A 19,188-nucleotide genomic window follows, 5' to 3' on the forward strand; every position below is an offset into this window, starting at 1 on the left:
AGATCAACTTTTGGAATTCATCCTTCAACATAAACTCGAAGCGGGAAAGTATATCAAACCTTTATATACAGCATATTTAAAACAAATGAATAAAATACATCCAGAATTAATGAAGGGAGGATTGAATTCCAAAATCAAAGCAGATAAAATTAAACCACTTACAACACCAAAACCTCCAACAGTAGTACCTCCTCCTCCTTCAGTTAATCCTTCATCATTCACTTTATTATATCCATTTCAAACATTTAAGAAGCAAAAAGATTTTAAAAAGGATTTCAAGATATTAAATAAACCAATTGACCCGAAAATTCAACCATTAAAGGAAAAATTTAGTCGACCTTCATTTGCTCCATATCCATATTCATACGAAATCGATCATCTGGAATATTCAAAAGGAAACGTTACTTATTTATTTGCCATTAACATTAACACTAGATATTTATATTGCATTCCGGTGAAAGGGAAAACAGAACAGGAAACAAGAAGAGCTATTCAATACTTACTAGATCATGAAAGAGTAGATAATATCAGGGGTGATGGTGATAAAGGATTTCAGGCAGCTATGGCTCATTATTTCCCACAAATTAATTTTTACTTTTCATCCTCTCCATATACGTTTCATAATAAAATAGTTGATGCGGTAATGAGAACTCTTAGAGATGCGTTAGGGGTTAACGGTCAGATATACTGGGATGGAAATCATGACTCCATCATACAGCAGTTAGTATATTATTACAATAATACATGGCATAGAACTATAAACATGAAACCGGTGGAAATGAAAAATGATATTTCAAAAGAATGGGAATATATTAGAAAGCAAATGGAAAAGTTAAATGATGTTAAACGTGAACAAATTAATTCGGGGCTCATGAATTTTAAACAAGGAAATAAAGTTTTAATTCATCTCGATTATGGAAAAACTGATAAATCAATGACAAAAATAGACGAAGATTTGACACAATAGCTGAATTTGTTAGATATATTAACGGCAATGCATTAGTTGAAGTTGACAAGAAATTAATAGAAATTCCGATTTATTTTATTACTCCATTATATTTAAATAATATTTAATTTTTTTTATTTCGTAAGAAATGAGTGACAACAAAGCAGTCAAGAGTCCAGACAATGAATATAAAAAGAAACTAAACAGAATTAAATCAAAAATATGCTATTACAAAAAGATGTCGCAATGCGGTGGGGTTGAAAACAATAAAACTAATGGAACTGAAAACGATAAAGAGAGGAAAGAAATAATCGAAAAATTAGAAACTTACCGTTCAATCATTAAACTGAGTGAAGCAAAAATAAAAGAATTTAATAGAATAAATAAATTGGTTGGAAGAGATGAATTTAATAAAGATGAATTTTTAAACTCTATCCAAATTTAATTTTTATTCCTCTTCGACAACATCTCTCTTTCCATCATTACTGCATAACCACATTTTCTCAATTTTAGTGGTTTGTTATTTTTAACATGTTCTTGCATCATTTTTATCATTTCCTCCCTTGTTATGATTCGTGGTAAATTTTGAGCTTGTGGGGTATTCATTTATGATAAAAATAAAAATTTAAATTATGCCGTTCTAAAGTTTGTGACAACATGACATTTTGACAACAGTCCCGGAAATGATTTGTCATGACTTCATCGTAATGAGTGTAAATGACCCAAAAATAATGTTTTCATTAACGTAAACATTTATTTCTGCAGTTCATCCATTACTTCATTACCTAATTAATTACAGACATAAAATATATTTAGTTCATTCAATAAATGCGGTACCATGCGAATACAGTCATAAATGGTGGCATATAATCTTCACCCAAGCCTGTTGGATTTGTTGTGAAAGTATGTGAATGATTTCCTCCTGGTTCAGTTGGTCGAAAAGTCTTTTTTGCCGAATGGTTATAATCTGGAGATAAAACGTCATTGCCAGCATAATATTCTGAGTTGTATAATGGATGGTCTTTTAATGAGTGACTATGGTCACCAGAAAAGTTTGTAGTTCCTGTATGAGTGTGCGGTGGAAGGTTTGCTTCTTTAATTTTCTTCGAACCACCTATTTGCTTTGAAGAGTTCGCACAATACAAAAACCTGTCAACTATTTGTTCCCATGCACCAACACCAAACATTACTTGAGGACCTCTTGCATCCATAGATGTATAAATAGAACCTACTGGGTTCATTAAATCAAACATATGAGATATTATAGGATTGTCTCTTTTGAACTTAAAATATAGTGTAACTATTTCAGGTTTCTTCTGGTTTGTGTCAGAATATTTTTTATAATATAATCTTATGTTTTCAGGGTAGGTAAAATCTTGACTATAATATTTATTTCTGTCATCTGTATAATAATATACTATTCTCGTTTTTTCTATTGCATTATATCTTTTATATCTATAATAATCTAAATATAATGTTAACTTTTGTTCATCTACATGTGGTGTTCTGACATCATCTCCATAGTCATAATAATATGGTGCTGGAGCTGGGTCAGGCAATGTCATATCTGCCATTTCATAAACTCTTAAATATTTCTTTTGTTCGTCTCCATATAAGTTTAAGTAGCAGTTGTTGTCTAATGGAACTTTAACTTGTGTGTCATCATTCTTTTTATAACTTACATACATTTCATTGTTATTTTTCGGAATGAGTTTCCACCGTATACCATTTTTTAAGGAGTGTACAAACTGCCATCTAAAATATTTATTTTCTTCATTGACAGAAAAGTCGCCAACAATAGTTTCAATATTTTTTGTTCCTATCAAACTTTGGTATATTTCGTTAACATATGTTTTATCTGCCTTCTTCCCTAACTCATCGTTAACATATGTTTTATCTGCCTTCTTCCCTAACTCATCGTTAACATATGTTTTATCTGCCTTCTTCCCTAACTCATCGTTAACATATGTTTTATCTGCCTTCTTCCCTAACTCATCGTTAACATATGTTTTATCTGCTTTAAGGTCTAAACATCCTGAAACCCATCCTGTATCAGCTTTAGTTTTTAAAATCTTTGATGTCCATTCATGATACCATTCAACCATTTCTTTAATTTCATTATCTTTTTCATCCACATATTCCTTATCTGTCCTCTTCTTTAACTCACTATCCACATATTCCTTATCCGCCTTCTTCATTATGTCATTTAGGAAACCCTCTATGAATTCCTCATTTAAATTAAATCTTCCAATCTTCAAAACTTTAGGAAATGCATTTAATGCGTAATATCTCTGTTCTTCTGGTGGAATTGATGTTATATCATCCGTTATACCTTTAATTTTTGAATTCATAAATAAAATTTCTTTTATATTTGATATCACCGCACCACCTTTGCAAACGAATTCGAAATGGTCATTTTTCAATACTATCTCCAAATCTCCATATTTCAACCTTTGCGTTTGTTCTGCCGTCTTTGAATTATATGCATATATGGCGTATGTAATGGTCTGAGGGACCTGGGTGCTTTGTGCCTTAAGTTGTTGTGGTTGCTGTTGTTTAATCATTTATTATGATTTAAAAATAAATATTTAATCCGTTATCTCATCACCTATTTTTTCTATTTGAAATTGCCATAATATTTCATTCATGAATTCTAAATCACAATCAAATAGGTCGGTTATTCTAAATTTAATATTTGATAAATCTTTTGAATGAAGAATAAATGAATTCCCGGATAATTGAAACGGAAATGATAAAGAAAATGTGTTTAAGTTGATGGATAAAATGTTTTGTATTGATGGGTAAGAGTTAGGGTCTAATGTTTGATGTGAAAATCTCATTGGGGTATTAACTTTATCACATTTGATTAAAATGAAATTGGAACCAGTGTCAGAATACAAAACATCCCCAACATCTTTTCAAAATTTAATATCCCCAACAATGAACGAAGATGAGGAGTACAAAATTTAATTTTCAGTGGAAATTTAATAAGGTTATTTATTTCATCAAGTTCAAAAAGTTTATCGGGTTTTGATTTAAAATTTTCTTCATACCATACGATAAATGATTCATTTAAATAACTTAAAATCATGTTAATATCCCATTTCGCTATCACATTATTTATATACATATCATACGTTTTTTCATGGTCATCTTTAATAAATGATATATAATCTGAAGGGTCTAAAAGAATGGGATTAAATTTACCACTCACAGAAACGAGAGTAACATTATAAATTCCGCTAACTGTTAAATTTAATTCACAGTTATTATTCGAAATAATATTGATAATTGACATTTTTATTACGAATAAAAATATGGTAAAGCGTTATTTTCCAGTGATAAATAAAACTAGAATAAGATTACCTCAAGAATTCATAAATTCAACGAATAAGAAATTCATTCATGTTATAAATTTTAGTGTTTTCAGAAAATATGAGTCAATGTCATATTCATCATCGGGTTATATTTCACTTCATTCAAATTTAGTTCAATCAAACCCATATAATGACCATTTCATAAGATTTTCAGATGGTATTAAAAATGTAATTGATAGATTAAAATATGAACAGATTGACAATATCGAATTTTTGGAATTTTGGTTTAAATATCCCGATGGAAAAAAGATTGAAGTTAAAGATAAAGCTGATACTATAACAAAAACAATTACAATGACCGATCCAGATAGTGGGGAACAAAAAGAAATAAAACAAACGATAGAAACTGGTGAAAGGTCAATTATTATCGATTATGATTCAAAGGATTATTATTCAATAATGTTAATGCTTGAATATTAAATGGCCTTAACAAAGAATTTTTCAAGTGATATTTTATATTCATCAACTATTTTATTATAAATATCATTATAAGTTAAATGTAGTTCAGTTGTTGTTCCGTTCTTTGATATCTTAATCGTGCTAATATCCTTTATAGGATTTATTTTTGCAACTGTTCCGCAGCATGAAACCTCATCATCTATGAAAAATTGAATCTTAACGTCTGAATCTTGAACATCACAAAGAATGGCGATAATGTGAATTAATGATTCATAAGGTAAAATAATTAAACCGGATTGATCAATTAAATTTATTATTGAATCATAATTATCAGTTATTATATCACGGTAAATTTTCATTAATTCAGAATTAATGTCTATTTTATATGGCGCATTGCGACTGGAATCATAGATTCCTGGGTTCTCAATGTTTGATGAAAGAGGTGGGGGGTATGTTGGATAAGTGGGAATTTCAACAGGTTCTTTACCGGGTTCAGATAAAATGATTGGGTCTCCATTCTCCTCATTCTTCGGTAAGTCACGAGTTAATAAATTTGGTTGAGTTGCTGACCTTGTTAATTCAGGACTAACATTAACTTTAACATTTTGAATAATTCGTGATTTATCATCATTTACGTTATAACCAACCGTAATCTCTGCTTTTGCGTTAGTGTTCTTTTGACTTGTGAAACGTCTTCTCATTTATAATTGAATAAAAAAAAGAAAAATATAATTAAAGTTTTATTTAGTTGTTACGGTAATATCCCAAGGTTCATCATTGTTTGCTTATACTTTCTTTGTAACTGCACCAATTATGTTATTGATATTGCTTTGAGTTTCTTCCAGTCTTATTTTATCATTTACAATATCTTTAATCATTTCATTACATGCATTCTTAAAACCATCTGATTTTTCTAATTTACGTCTATCACTTTCTTTAATTAAATCAAAGTTATAACCTTGTTGAGAATAAAGTGGTTTCTTTATCAATTCCTTGAACGCTTCTGAAAGTGAAGATGAAGAAATTCTTGCCACTTGAATTGGTTTAAATTCTGCTTTCATTGCTTCTTTCTGTTCATTGAACACTGGATCGAATAAAGCAACTTTAAAGAATTTCTTAGCTGGAATTTCAGGTCTAATATTTGCATATTGACCATCAAACTGATTAACATATCGTGGTAATCCATCCGGTCCCTCTTCAATAGCATTTAATTCTTCATTGAAATAAGAATATGGATTATAACGGTATGAATTAATTGGACCATTTTCACCTTCTCCAATGTATTGTTTAACAGCTTTTCCATTTTCATCAAATTGCATAGGATAACGTTCATTATATGCTTTACGTTTAGGATAATCCGTCATTGTTAATTTATACCCATTTATGACTTTAATATTACCTTGACCATCAGTAACGAAAACTTCATTTATACCATCAGGTTTTCCATTTGGACCCGTAATGTCTGCTTCGTGTGCTTCCCAATTTGGACCATGACGTTTGGCATATGCTTGAGCTTCTGGTAATGTTAAAACATTTCTCATTTGTTTAACATCTTTTTGAAGACCAGCAACAATGTGGACTAATTCTTTCATTCCGTCTGGAACTTTCATAGTTCTATTATATGCACCCCCCTTTTTGTTTGTCCCTTGTTTTAATGGAACCTGTAGAAGATTTGCAATTTCTGTCATGTTTAATTATAAATAAAAAATAAAAATTAATTATAAAAAGTTAATCAAATTTAACACTTCCTTTATTTAAATCAACTATTATTTTCCCATGTTCACCTAATTGCTGATATTGTGTGTAAAGTTCATTAATGCTCATTGGTAAATTCACTTGATAAAGCATAACGTTCAACTGTTGACGACTAAAACCACTGAAAATGAAAAGGGTGGACAGGTTTGATTTAATGTTTGTGCTTAATGCTTTGAAGTATTGAACAGCCATGAAGAATGAACACTGAATGTGTCGACATTGAGTTAATAACTGATTAAAATATGATTTCTCATTTGTTATTAGTTTTGATTTCACGGCATCATCTAGAAAAATTAGTGAATGCAAAAATTCTCTATCAAAATTTGAAATAGAAAGTGTTTCAAATAATTCATCCCGTTGTTTATCAATAATTTTATCCTCTAATCCTTGCTTCTTGATTGTATTATATAATTCTTTATACATTAAAAAGTTTTTTAAATAATCTTCTGCTTCTTCTTGTGATAAATAAATAATTGGAATTTTGATTAAATGCTTTAAAGATTCAAATGTATCATCTGAAGGTGAACCTGAACGGTTGATATAAATTAACACATGTGAATGGGGGAAGTGTTAGCAATAATGATAATTTGTTTTAATATCGTTAATGTTTTACCTTTATTTTGTTTACCAATTGCTGCAGTGATTGAATTTAAGTAACATTCAGAATATGGAATTTTCATTAATTTTTCCTTAGATAGAGCATTTCTATTATCACTCAATGCTTCATTAATCATATCATCTACGTATGTATTATATACATCTGTTAATTCTTCAGAATTTAAATCCATTTAATCAAAAATAAATTTATAATTTTAAACATTTCTATTCATCAATATTTCATCATATGAACTTCTATACTGTGGTGGTGTACCTGTTGGATGATATTTCAAACCTTCTCCGGTGTCCATGTCCAATACGTAGTCCTAGTAAACCAAACCTGAGGAGGATTTGTCACTTTTGAACAGTAAGTGTCATTTTCACCTGAATGATTGGATAAGCTTTCACTTGTACTGTAACTTGTGATTGAAAGTTTCTAATCCATCAAAGAATATACCCGCTCCATCACGTTGAACTGGAATAGTGCATAAGAATGAAGTTTGGTCTTTCCATGTTCTAGCTAATGGCGTGCCATTATCATCATTCAGTGGTCTAGTTAATGAGTCCTCGTATTCTTCTGTGCATTCATTCACTCCATCTAAATCAGAAGCTTGAAGCATACGTGTAAAGAATATGTCGCCCACTGTGGTCATCGCTTGATCGGGGAAGTTTCTGGAATCTATAGTGACCTGAAGACCTCGAAGCATTGGATTTTCTAAAACGTTCTTTGCATTGCATTCTTCGGAAATGTTAACACAACATCTGTAACATTATGAAGAGCGTATGAGAAATCTGAGCTAATACCTTCAGGAGTGATGCAACCTCCATTTAGTGAACGAACGTCAATATGTTGAGCTGGAATCATGAATGGATCTTCCTTACTGAATAAACGTGGTATTGCTTTAACTGATTCTTCAATTAAACCGTATCCTGGTGTAATACATTTATCCTCTAAAACTTCCATCTTTGTGCATGAAATAATAACGTCATCAACTGTTGCGTCAGCAGATGTAGCGGCTAAGCTTGTAATTAATTTGGCAGGAAGTCCGATTTGTTGGAATTTGCGATCATATTTATAAACATGATTCATAATCTTTTCATAATTTTCATCAGTTATCTTTTCATAAACGTAATTTTGTAAATCAGCAACTCTTAACGGGTCAACCTGACAAAATACTAAAGTATCCCTGAAAACATAATATTTAAGAATGATATCACCAAATGATTTAGGATAATCATCGAACGCCTGAAATGCTAACAAATCATTTACCGGAATAATCATATCAAAAGTGACATCAACTTCTTCATTTGCTTTCTTGAAAACTTCTGAAGGGTCAATATATTTACCACATACTGAGTTATCATATTTTTGAACATTATTATATAACGAATGAACAAACTTTTTAACTTTCCTTTCTGATTTTGGTTTATATGTTGCAAATGCGAAAGATTCACGGGCGCAATCCATTGAAGATAACCGGCATCACCTCTTTCAGTTTCTACTTCTAATTGTTTAAAGTTTTGATTTGATGATTTGTAACCAACGAATAAACGCATGCATTTAAAAGCGGCATCACATGTGAAAGCTTTATTTGAAACTAGAGTTGCTTTAACTTTGCGTTTAATATATGTGTCACCTAATTGGTTCACATCATGAGCCGGATTTGTAATTCTTAAATGAGTTTGTTTATCATCAAAATATGGAGTATCAGAGTCATAGCATGAACTTTCAAGTTCTCTATAATATCTTCTACCATCATTCTTTGCGAATATTTCATTTATCTTTTCGAATGAATGAAACACATTTCCATTAATGGTTTAGTGTTTGGCACTAAATAGTTAGTCGTCATTTATTAATAAATAAAAAATCAAAATTAAAAGATGAAAATGAATTTTTAATTTTAATGAAATAATCAACTATGGCTGCAGGTATATTTAAGAAACTGTGGGATAAAGTAAAAAGAGGAGCGAGTAAAGTTTGGGAAACATGAAGAAGGAGCAAATTGGATATTTAAGAATAAAGAAGCAATTAGTGACGTTGCTGAATCAATAACACCAAAAGCTGCCCCAATAAGAGAAATTTTAAATAAAGGAGAAAAAGTTTATCAAAGACTACAACCGATACTAAGATAAAAATAATATTTATTTATTTTTCCACTATCTACCTCCTATTTTATTAAGTATTCCTTCAGCAATTCCACCAATTGCGTTACCTGCTTGTGCTCCCATCGCCGGATTACCTGCTTTAGTACCTAATACTCCACCTATGATAGTTCCTGCCGTTTTCGCTACTGGTGCCAAAAAGTTTGCAACGGGTTTAATAACCTTTTTATAAACCCAACCCGCAGCTTTCTTAATTCCATCCCATAATTTTTTAAAGAATCCTGCCGCCATTTCTGATTTAATATTAATTAAAAAAATATATTTCATCACTTATATTCTAATTTTTATTTAATGATAAATGAAACGATTTTAAAAATAAATGAAACAGAGGAGAAGAAATAAATGAAAGTGGAAATGTTCAACAAAAAATAAACGTTGTTAAACCAATTACTGAAATAAAAATTTTTTCATCTGTTGAAGAATTTAATGACTATTATGCTAATAATAAAAAATTATTTGAAGAATTGACAACATGTAAATTGAATAAAATGTTTAAAGTTGATGGATTCAAAATTTCAAAAATAAAAGGGTGATTAGTTTGAAATCTATTCCCCAATCAAGAATCACCTCATTAATGAAAATAGATGATTTAACAAAAAGAATAGAAATTATTGAAGAGCGAATAAATCAAATTATTGATTTCATAAATCATGACTCGTTGAGCCCGGGTCCTTAAAGCCCATCACTGAGTTCAAGGTTATATTCATCAAATATTTCATTATTAAATGCAACTTCTGCTAGTTTATTTATTTTTTCAATACGATCATTTGAAAGTCTATCGTTTAATTTTTTCTGAAGTTTTTCATTTTCTAGTTCTGAAACTTTATTTGGATGATATGTAAATTCATGAAATTCTTTTTCCTCAGTTTTGATCATTAATTTACAAAGAACTTTTGTGGATGGAATTCGTTTAAACCATTTATCATTAATATTTGTTATAAATTCAATATTCGGAATTAATTCCCAAATTTTTGCATTTTCAATTAATTTATTATCAAATGCAAAAGCAATAGGTTTAATATTAAACTTACCTTTATAATATAAACTTTCTACATAATCATCGAAATAAACATCTACTTGTTTAACATTTTCAAGAATTGGTGAAAGAGCATCCATTAATTGATTGACGGTTACGAATCTTGATCCACTCATTTTCTTACGAATTAAAAAAATAAAAAAAAATAAATTTAACTTAGTTTTAATTTTACGTAAGAAGTTAATTTTTTATTAATGGTAATATAGGAATTGTAGGAATAAAAACTTTTTATAAATTATTCATAAATGTAAGACATGAATTTTTAAAGTTTATTTTTTTTTTTATTTCATTATGTATGGGCTGAGTGTAAATGTCTTACAATTTTGAAAATTTTTTAAATCTTGATTTATTCAAAAACGTAAGAATAAAAACCGTAAGAATCATACATTTTTTACTTCATATGTTAAAAAAAATGATACAAAATCGTTCAATATTGTATGAATTCTTACGTTTACAAAAAAAGTCACACAACCCGCTTCATATACTACTCCAACTCCAAAATTTAACTACGCTCATACTTCGTTCCCTTATACCCTAAAGTTATTTAACGAAGCAATTAAGGAGTTTCCAATAGTCCAGGAGCAAATAAAATACAAATTCAGAACCTGCGACATGATTCAATTTCAGAGTTTCCTCACTTATTATGCAGTGGCCAAGAAAGCAGCTGATACAATAGTGGGAGATTACATATTATTGCTAACCGAAGGATGTGATAGCCTTGCAAAGCAAATAATCGAGAGGACAATCGATAAATCATCTGTTTGTATGAACTATTGCGATGCAGAAAGTATTTCAAAGATTATTAATTTTTATCCTAAGAGTGAATATAAAAAAAATAACTATCAGTTCTATAGAATGAAATTTTAATTTGTAAGTAAATATAGCTGTATTATTTGATTAAGGACATGCTTTTTAATATGAGTATAAGTACAAAAAAGATATTTTCTCTCCAATATTAAGTTGAAATATATATATCTGAAAAATAAGAATGTCATATTCTTTTCTTCATTAATTTGGGCTATTCATCCTTTTTATATGCACCTATGTTTCCACGATAAAAAAATTCAATAAATTATAATGAGGAATCAAGTTTTTTGATAGAGAAAATGGAAATAGTGTATGTATAGGTTCTCAATATTAGCAATATTAGATAAGATTTAGGAATAAAACACAAAATTTTGTGTCACTTTTTAGGGAAAATCTTGGTTATACAAAAATTCGATTGATGCACAGCGAAGATTCAAGATCAAATCATACGCAGTGCGGAAACGTAGCAAATGATAGCCAAGAGGTAATTCATGGATTCAAACTCGTCAAATCTAAAGAATTTCCGCAATATAACTTTATTGCGCGAATGTATGTTCACGAGAAGCATGGGTGTCAATTCCTCAACATCGAAACGAAAGACAATAACAATACATTTGCAATTACAGTCAAAACATTATGTTTTGATGACAGCGGCTCAACGCATGTTTTAGAGCATATGGTTCTTCATGGTAGCGAGAAATACCCTATCAATGACGTATTCAATGAACTAGAAAAACGTTCAATCGCTTCATATATGAATGCATCTACGTATTTTGACTGGACACAATACCCGTTCACAACACAAAACGAAAAGGATTTCCATAATATACTCGATGTCTACATGGATGCTGTCTATCACCCACAACTTAGCGAAAATAATTTCTTGGTCGAGTGCCATCATTTAGAGCCATCCGATCTCAACGATCCCAACTCCCAATTAACACATTGTGGAGTAGTTTACAACGAAATGGCTGGTGTTTTATCATCAGAATCAGAATATTATTCAGAAAAGCTTCGTGCAGCATTATTATCCGACACTCCATACAGATTCATCTTTGGCGGTGAACCATCATCAATTGCCAAGATGACTTTAGACGATTTAAAGAGCCAACACAAAAAATATTATGCTCCATCGAATTCTTTGTTTTTCCACTACGGATCCTTCGACAAAGTCAAAATTTTCGAACATGTTAACAGTTTCTTATCAAAAATCGAACCAGTTCATGTAGAATTTCCAATTGAAAATTTAATCCAGCCAAAATGGTCAGAACCGAAGCGCATTGAGATAGAAGGTCCAATGGGAACAATGGGTGATGATTCCAAGAAGATCAAGTCGACAATTCAATGGCTAATTGGAGATTGTTCCGAAGATCAGTTATATTATGACTTATACGTCATAGATGCATTGCTTACAGGATCCTGTGCAGCCTCTCTTTATCAGAAGCTCATTAAGTCCCAAATTGCGGTTGCATTTCTCGAAACAGGTCCAGATTCATCGATGAAAAACCTGACATTCCACATTGGCGTTGAAGGACTGACAGAAGACAATTTAGAGTTGTTCCACGACACAGTTATGGAAACGCTCCAAGAAATTGTCAAAAACGGTTTTTCAAAAGAATTAATTGCTTCTGCCCTTCATTCCATTGAAATTACTGAGCGCAGGATCTCGGGAAATTTCGGCAAGAGGCTCCTCAACTCAATGACGAGCGAGTGGGTCATGGGTCTCGATCCATTTAAAGTCATGGATGTTACAAAGTATTTGGAAGATTTGAGGGAAAGAATCGAGTCGAACGAAAACTATTTGGAAAACATTGTTGACAAATATCTCTTGAACAACAAGTCAAGAATACATTTCGTAATGAGACCTGTTAAGAATTTCATCGAAGATAGAAATAAAAAAGTGCAAAATGAATTGAATGATTTACAAAATACGTTATCTGATGAAGAGAAACTGAAAATTGTTGAAACAGCGAAAAAACTGAAGAAACATGTTGAAGAACCGAAACCATTGCATCTATTACCATCTGTTAAACCAAAAGATATCGAAAGATCATTAATTCCATTGACGATGTCAAAAGAAAATGGAATTTGGGTGTTTGAAGTTCCTACAAACGGTATCGTTTACGGGCGTATCAGATGTGAAGTGAATTTGAATGATCTTTTGATACGAGACACGAGAATTTTTGCCAATTGTTTTGCAGCGATAGGATGTGGAGATTTAGATGATGAACAATTCAGTATACAAGAAGATCTTTATACAGGAGGTCTCGTGCCAAGTGTTGTTGTTGATACTGATACAACTTCAAAAGAAGATAATCCGAAATTATATGTAATTTTGTCTTTTTCGTGTTTGGAAAGAAACATTGAAAAAACTTTGTCACTTTTACGATCAGTTCTTTTTGAACCATATTTAGAAAACAAAGAACAGATCATTGCATTGACAAATATGTTGGCAAGTGAATATACTGATGATATCATGGATTCCGGATCTACTTTCGCTTCAATTTGTTCTCAATCGAAATTAAGAAGATCTTCTGCAATTGAAGAAATTATTGAAGGTGTCACGTTTCTTAAACGCATCACTTCACTTACGGAATATGAAGACAACCATGACGAGATTGTTCAAATCGTTAGTGACTTTTATCACAATGTGTTTAGGAAAGGAAAATTCGATGCTTCTTTGAATTGCGAAAAGAAAAACGCTGAAATTTTGAAACCAAAAATTTTTGAGTTACTTCAAGAATTGAACAAAGGAACTGACATGGAAAGTCTTCAGTCAGAAAGTAGATATGATTTGATTGACGAGTTCATTGACCAACAAAATGAATTCGCAAATAATTTCATCGAAATCGACACTTCAACTAATTTTACAAGTGTCTCAAAAATTGCTCCATTATTCAATGAAGATTTGTCAATTGCTACAACAGTGCTTGCAAAACTTCTTGAAGGAGAAATCTTCTACCAAGATGTCAGACTGAAATTGAATTCTTACGGAGCAATCGCAAGCTACAATTCTGTCAAAGGAACATTCACTTTGTCTTCGTACAGAGATTCGAATTGTCAAGGAGTTATTAAAGCAGCACATGACTGTTTGGTTAAAGTCAAAAATGGAGAATTTACTGATGAAATGGTTGATAGAGCAATTGTCCAATTATTCACTGCTTTAGATAAACCTGTGTCTCCTTCAATTCGTGGTTATTATCTGTTTATGGGTAACTATAACCAGGAAGACAAAGCAAAGAGAAGATTGAAGTATTTGGATGTAAAGAAAGATGATTTGATTGAAGCAGCCAAATATTTGCTGGAAATGGAAGAGAGAATAACAGTTCTTGGAAATATTTCTGTGTCTCAACCTCCTGATGACTTCTTAATAGAAAAATTAGCTGATAATGATGAATCTACTACTGAAAATTAATTTTATATATATATTAGAAAAATAAAGACTCTATTTCTTTTTTTAAAAAAAAAAGCTTTTTTTTTCAAGGATTAATATGTACAAATTGGGAGAAGTCTCATAAGGTCAAAGGTTCCTCTCACAAAGTGACTTTAAATTTTGTGCGAACGAGCAGATCTCTCGCTTGAGCCTTTACTCTGTGTTTGGACATAATTATTCAAAATAAGCGCCAAGTTTATGACAATATCGTCAAGCAATGTCTAATGCATATAACATGATATTATTTCCAGGGATATTTGGTCATTCAGAAGTTCTTAAGAGTTAACTTCAATCATAAAATAAAGTTTAAAAAATTGCACAAATTGATATTTTAATTCCGGATCTATTTGATGAACACATGAATTTTGTACGTTATTTGTGATTTATAAGAAGTAGACACTTGAATTGATCGTAAACATCTAAACTAAGATGGAGATTTGAATGAATTCTATAAAATATTTATGATATCTAAAATTGATGAGAAAATATTTCATTTGTAGATTATGTGATGGCTGTAGTATGCTAAAATTTATGGAAATTAGAAATGTAAAAAAAAAAGAATAACCAAGAATGGCAGCATATCAAATGAGTTATTGGGCGTAAATCATGAAGATAGCCTGTAAAAACGCATGTGGTCCTACTAATAGGAAATAGTTCTTATAATCATAAGTAATGGCTAAGTTTTGTGATTGTCAAAAATTTTTTTAGTTGATGATAGTTAAGATCAGAGCTACAACTGGTAGGATTTACAAGCTAGAACTTCCACAAAATGCAACAGTAGAACAATTAAAGCAGGCGTTTAAAAAAGTTATTGGATTTTCTCAATTCAAAGTTAAAATAAAATTCATTTATTTGGCATACATTATGGAAGATGCAAAAACCATTGAATCATACAATATCAAAGATACCGAGTATATTGTAGCATCATTAGAAAATAAAAATAAGCAAGATTTATTTGATTTAACGTCAACATTGTATCCACACAATTATATGTATACTAGTCTTCCAACAAATGAACCTCTACCAAATTTCTCGGACTCAGATTCCATGAGCAGCAGCGGTGAAGACGAAGAATCTGAATCTGACGGTTTTGAGTACTGCGAATCCATTGAAGGTTTGCAGGAACTCGGCTTCTTGAAGTCAGACTGCCAAGCTGCTATCAAAGCCGCAATGGGAAACTTTCAAATTGCACTTGCTTATCTTGAAGCTGGAATAATACCAAGCAAAGGCGATGTAGACAATTTTAACAAATTTATTGATAATGTGAAAGCAAACATTGAAGTTCTCGATGAAAATCCAGACCATTTGAATCAAGTCCTCAACGATTTAGAAAAAATACTTCCTGAGCAAGGAGCTCTTTTCAGAGCTAAGCCAGAATTACTAATTCAACGCCTCGGACTTAATCCGAAAGATTTTGATCTCGAAGAAATTCGAAATACAGAAGCTATCGACCGCATTACAGCAGAGAATGAAGCATCTAATCCATATTCTCCAAATGACGAAGAAGAACCAATTCCTGATCAAGATCCACTTTCGAAATTTACTCCTGAAGAACAAGATGCAATTAAGCGACTTTGCGAACTTGGGTTCGATATACATTTAGTTATCCATGTTTACGAAGCATGCGATAAAAATGAGGCTTTGACAGCTAATTGTTTGCTGGCAATGAACGATTAATATCTTATATTTTATTCTTTTTTGTATGTAAAATTTAATATAACGTATATATCTTACTAAATTATCTTTCAAATTTCATGAATACATATAATGCAAAATTAAATTTAAAAAAATGTTTTCATCAGGGTCCTTTGAAAAGCAAGGATCTATTCTCAATCTGAAGGTTTTGGCTTTTGCATGAAAATCTATATATTTTTAAATATGATTCTATAATTTAAATTATTATGATGATGTTACTTATTATTATATGTTGTTTTCACCATATAAATAATTACTCTTCCCAAACATGTTTGTCGTTAAGAATGTTCATGCACAGCTTATCTTCAAAATTCACAAACATATTTAGATCTGGGCCAAACGCTGTGCATTAGATTAGATTCATTAGATCAGATACTACCCAAATCACATTAGACATTTTTAGTTACAGTTAGACAATATACAAGAAATGAAATCATAGATAACTTTTCAATAATTACATTTTGAAATAAATAGATAAATAATATTTTACTCTTGCAATGGATACTACTACAAACAGAAAGAAACTATATATCCTCATTTGGATTTTCTCTGATTCTGATACAAGCATCAAGTGTTATAATGTTTTCTTGGTCTAATTCTCCCAAGAAATTATGGAATTCATTACCATAATTAACAACTGTTGCTGCAATGACATCAAGAACATCTCTCCTCAAATCTTCAATTTCTAATGAAGCAATCATTTGGTCCTTCAACAATTCCAATGCATGAATAACACTTTCCTTGTCAGCCTTGCCAATTAATCCTGTGAAAGCTACAAAACATCCATGAGTTGGAGAGAAAATATCTGCAATTTCATTAACAATTTGAGGATTTTGTTCGCAAATGTCTTTCAAGACACTTCCAGCATAAGAAGCAACTTCTTCGCTCTCTTCAGTTAAGAGGACAAGTAATGGAACATATTCTGGATTGAATTCTTTTGCTTCCTTGATAATTGTTATCAAAATTGTTTGAGTCTTTTCATCGTACATTCCTTCTTGAAGAACTTCGATGTCAACAGGTTTTCCTGTCTTTGCATTCATCATTTCCTTTTGTAGTAAGCTAATTATTGTGTCTTGTTCTGTTCCATTGAAAATTTCATCTAATTCTGGTAATTTTGTTTCGACATCAACTAAAACAGACTTTCTCATGTCATCTGGGATATTGAGAATTGTTCTGATGCATAATTTCTTGTTTGCTTCATATATTTTTTGCAATATATCGATAACTAAAGCAACATTATTTTTGTATTGATCTCTTTTGATGGTTGCAAGTACTGCTCTTACTTGATCGTCAATATCATCATTATCAAGAGCATTTTCAAGAATTATTGGCATAACAAATGGCTGTTCTGATGAATAAAGTAATCTGATTACGCCTTGTTTGCCATAAGCAGTTGACAAAACGTTTATTATCGACTTCGCAGCTGCTTCATCACTAGGAAGATTTGTAAGGATATCAATAACATATGGAATTAAATAAGATGCGCAGAAATTGCAAAGATCTGTAAGGAAATCAGCAGAAATTTGTGATGATTTCTGCATTTCAGCAATAAGGATATCAATTATTGGTGGAAGGAATCCAAACAAATCTGGAGATTCTTGTTTGATATAATTTCTTAATGATTCTATGTCTGATTTTGCAATGATATCATCAAGGGTTTGTTTCTGTTCTGGAGTAACTTCGTGATCTTCAAATGGCTCTGGATCTGGAATGAAATCTTCTGTTGCATCGGAATGTCTCTTCATTGGAGTCTTTCCATCATCTTCCTTTGCGCGTTTTACTGATTTTGTGCTGAGTACAGATAATGGCTTCAATGGCGTCATTCCATTATCAACTCTTAATGGAGTTGTTCCATTAAATGCACATCTTGGGATCTTTGAAGGAGTTACACCATTATCTCTTGCTGGTGTCTTTGTAGGGATACCGCTCTTCTTAGATGATGTCGAATCAGTTATCTTTGATTTATGAATTGGAATTTTTGATGCAGTTGATTTGGTAGAAAATACTGAAACGCTATCTTCATTTGCGTATTCAGAAGCGAGGCTACGTATTTTTGAGGATTTGTCTGTCCTTGCTTGATTAATAAAGTATTGGAAACGTCCGGAATAAGATTCTGGCCAAGAAGAGATTGTAGCAATCATAGCTTGAAGAGTTGTTAAGCGAGCTTCTTCACTAGGACTTGTAATGCCATTTTCAAGTGTAGCCTTTGTATTTTTACCATAAACGTATTTAACATAATTAACAACAGCAAAACGAGCTGAATATGCTATAACTGCAGCACCATTGTTTGTCTTATCAAGAAGTTGTGGGATTATAAAGAAACTTGAAGTGTCCAAATGATTTTTCAATGATTTCGCAATTGTAACTAATGCTAAGCATGCACCTTTCATAAGTGTTGATCTTGCATCTGTAAGACATTCAACGAATGATGTAACAATTGTTCTGAATTCGGCTGCGGATTGTTTAACGTTATTTGTTCCTTTGCAAAGAGCAGCAATTCTTGTTACTGCTTGTAGGCGATCATTCCAATCTGCTGTTCGTTTTAACTTTGATTCAAACTTTGTAAATTTAGTAAGTCCATCATCAGCAATTACATCATCTCCTGCAAACTCGAATTCGACCTCTAATGAAGAGATAATGTCTTCTGTTGACATTTCTGAAGGAGTTGAGCTTTTGATGCTTTGGCGACGCATTTTTGCAATTTTTAAACGTATACTAAAACCATTTATTACTTCACAATCAAGTTTCTAACTTGTTTGCAGACGAATAATTAGCCTGAGATAATTTAATGCAGATTCTTATTATCGTACAAGTCAAATCTATACTTTATCATCATATTTTTTAAGATTTAATTTTTGTTCAAGAAATACCTTATTGAACACTCTTAACTTGTAATTTTTGGATATCTTGTTATTAGAGTATAATTAAATTGGGAAATCACTTGAAATGAGATTTGAAATATTAAAATCATGGACAATAT

General features: G+C 31.1%; 6 protein-coding genes and 1 pseudogene across 7 annotated transcripts, besides 1 other annotated feature; 3 read left to right on the forward strand and 4 right to left on the reverse strand.

The window, feature by feature from the left end:
• Nucleotides 1-7,793: part of a mobile genetic element that runs on past the window's edge.
• TVAGG3_0165730 (uncharacterized protein) lies at nucleotides 1,095-1,391 on the forward strand (the record flags this gene model as incomplete). Its single annotated transcript, XM_051225136.1, has 1 exon — nucleotides 1,095-1,391. One exon carries the CDS (start codon nucleotides 1,095-1,097, stop codon nucleotides 1,389-1,391), a length of 297 nt encoding a protein of 98 aa, XP_051110122.1.
• TVAGG3_0165740 (keratin-associated protein family) lies at nucleotides 1,768-3,510 on the reverse strand (the record flags this gene model as incomplete). The annotated part of the gene is made up of 1 exon (XM_051225137.1): nucleotides 1,768-3,510. One exon carries the CDS (start codon nucleotides 3,508-3,510, stop codon nucleotides 1,768-1,770), a length of 1,743 nt encoding a protein of 580 aa, XP_051110123.1.
• On the reverse strand, nucleotides 4,740-5,326 carry TVAGG3_0165750 (annotated as a pseudogene). Its single transcript has one exon. A coding segment is annotated over exon 1 (587 nt).
• TVAGG3_0165760 (uncharacterized protein) lies at nucleotides 5,586-6,410 on the reverse strand (the record flags this gene model as incomplete). Its single annotated transcript, XM_051225138.1, has 1 exon — nucleotides 5,586-6,410. A coding segment is annotated over one exon (825 nt), but the record flags the coding sequence as incomplete, so codon positions are not given.
• A 3,681-nt stretch (nucleotides 7,794-11,474) lies between the features above and the next one.
• On the forward strand, nucleotides 11,475-14,528 carry TVAGG3_0165770 (presequence protease family; the record flags this gene model as incomplete). The annotated part of the gene is made up of 1 exon (XM_001306990.2): nucleotides 11,499-14,495. One exon carries the CDS (start codon nucleotides 11,499-11,501, stop codon nucleotides 14,493-14,495), a length of 2,997 nt encoding a protein of 998 aa, XP_001306991.1.
• A 550-nt stretch (nucleotides 14,529-15,078) lies between these two features.
• TVAGG3_0165780 (UV excision repair protein RAD23 family) lies at nucleotides 15,079-16,299 on the forward strand (the record flags this gene model as incomplete). Its single annotated transcript, XM_001306989.1, has 1 exon — nucleotides 15,225-16,190. The coding sequence occupies one exon, from the start codon at nucleotides 15,225-15,227 to the stop codon at nucleotides 16,188-16,190; it is 966 nt and encodes a 321-aa protein (XP_001306990.1).
• A 311-nt stretch (nucleotides 16,300-16,610) lies between these two features.
• On the reverse strand, nucleotides 16,611-18,908 carry TVAGG3_0165790 (microtubule binding CLASP family; the record flags this gene model as incomplete). The annotated part of the gene is made up of 1 exon (XM_001306988.1): nucleotides 16,733-18,901. One exon carries the CDS (start codon nucleotides 18,899-18,901, stop codon nucleotides 16,733-16,735), a length of 2,169 nt encoding a protein of 722 aa, XP_001306989.1.
• Nucleotides 18,909-19,188: the final 280 nt, after the last annotated feature.

The sequence above is a fragment of the Trichomonas vaginalis genome, chromosome IV (genome assembly GCF_026262505.1).
Source record: "Trichomonas vaginalis G3 chromosome IV, whole genome shotgun sequence".
Taxonomy (NCBI): Eukaryota; Parabasalia; order Trichomonadida; family Trichomonadidae; genus Trichomonas; species Trichomonas vaginalis.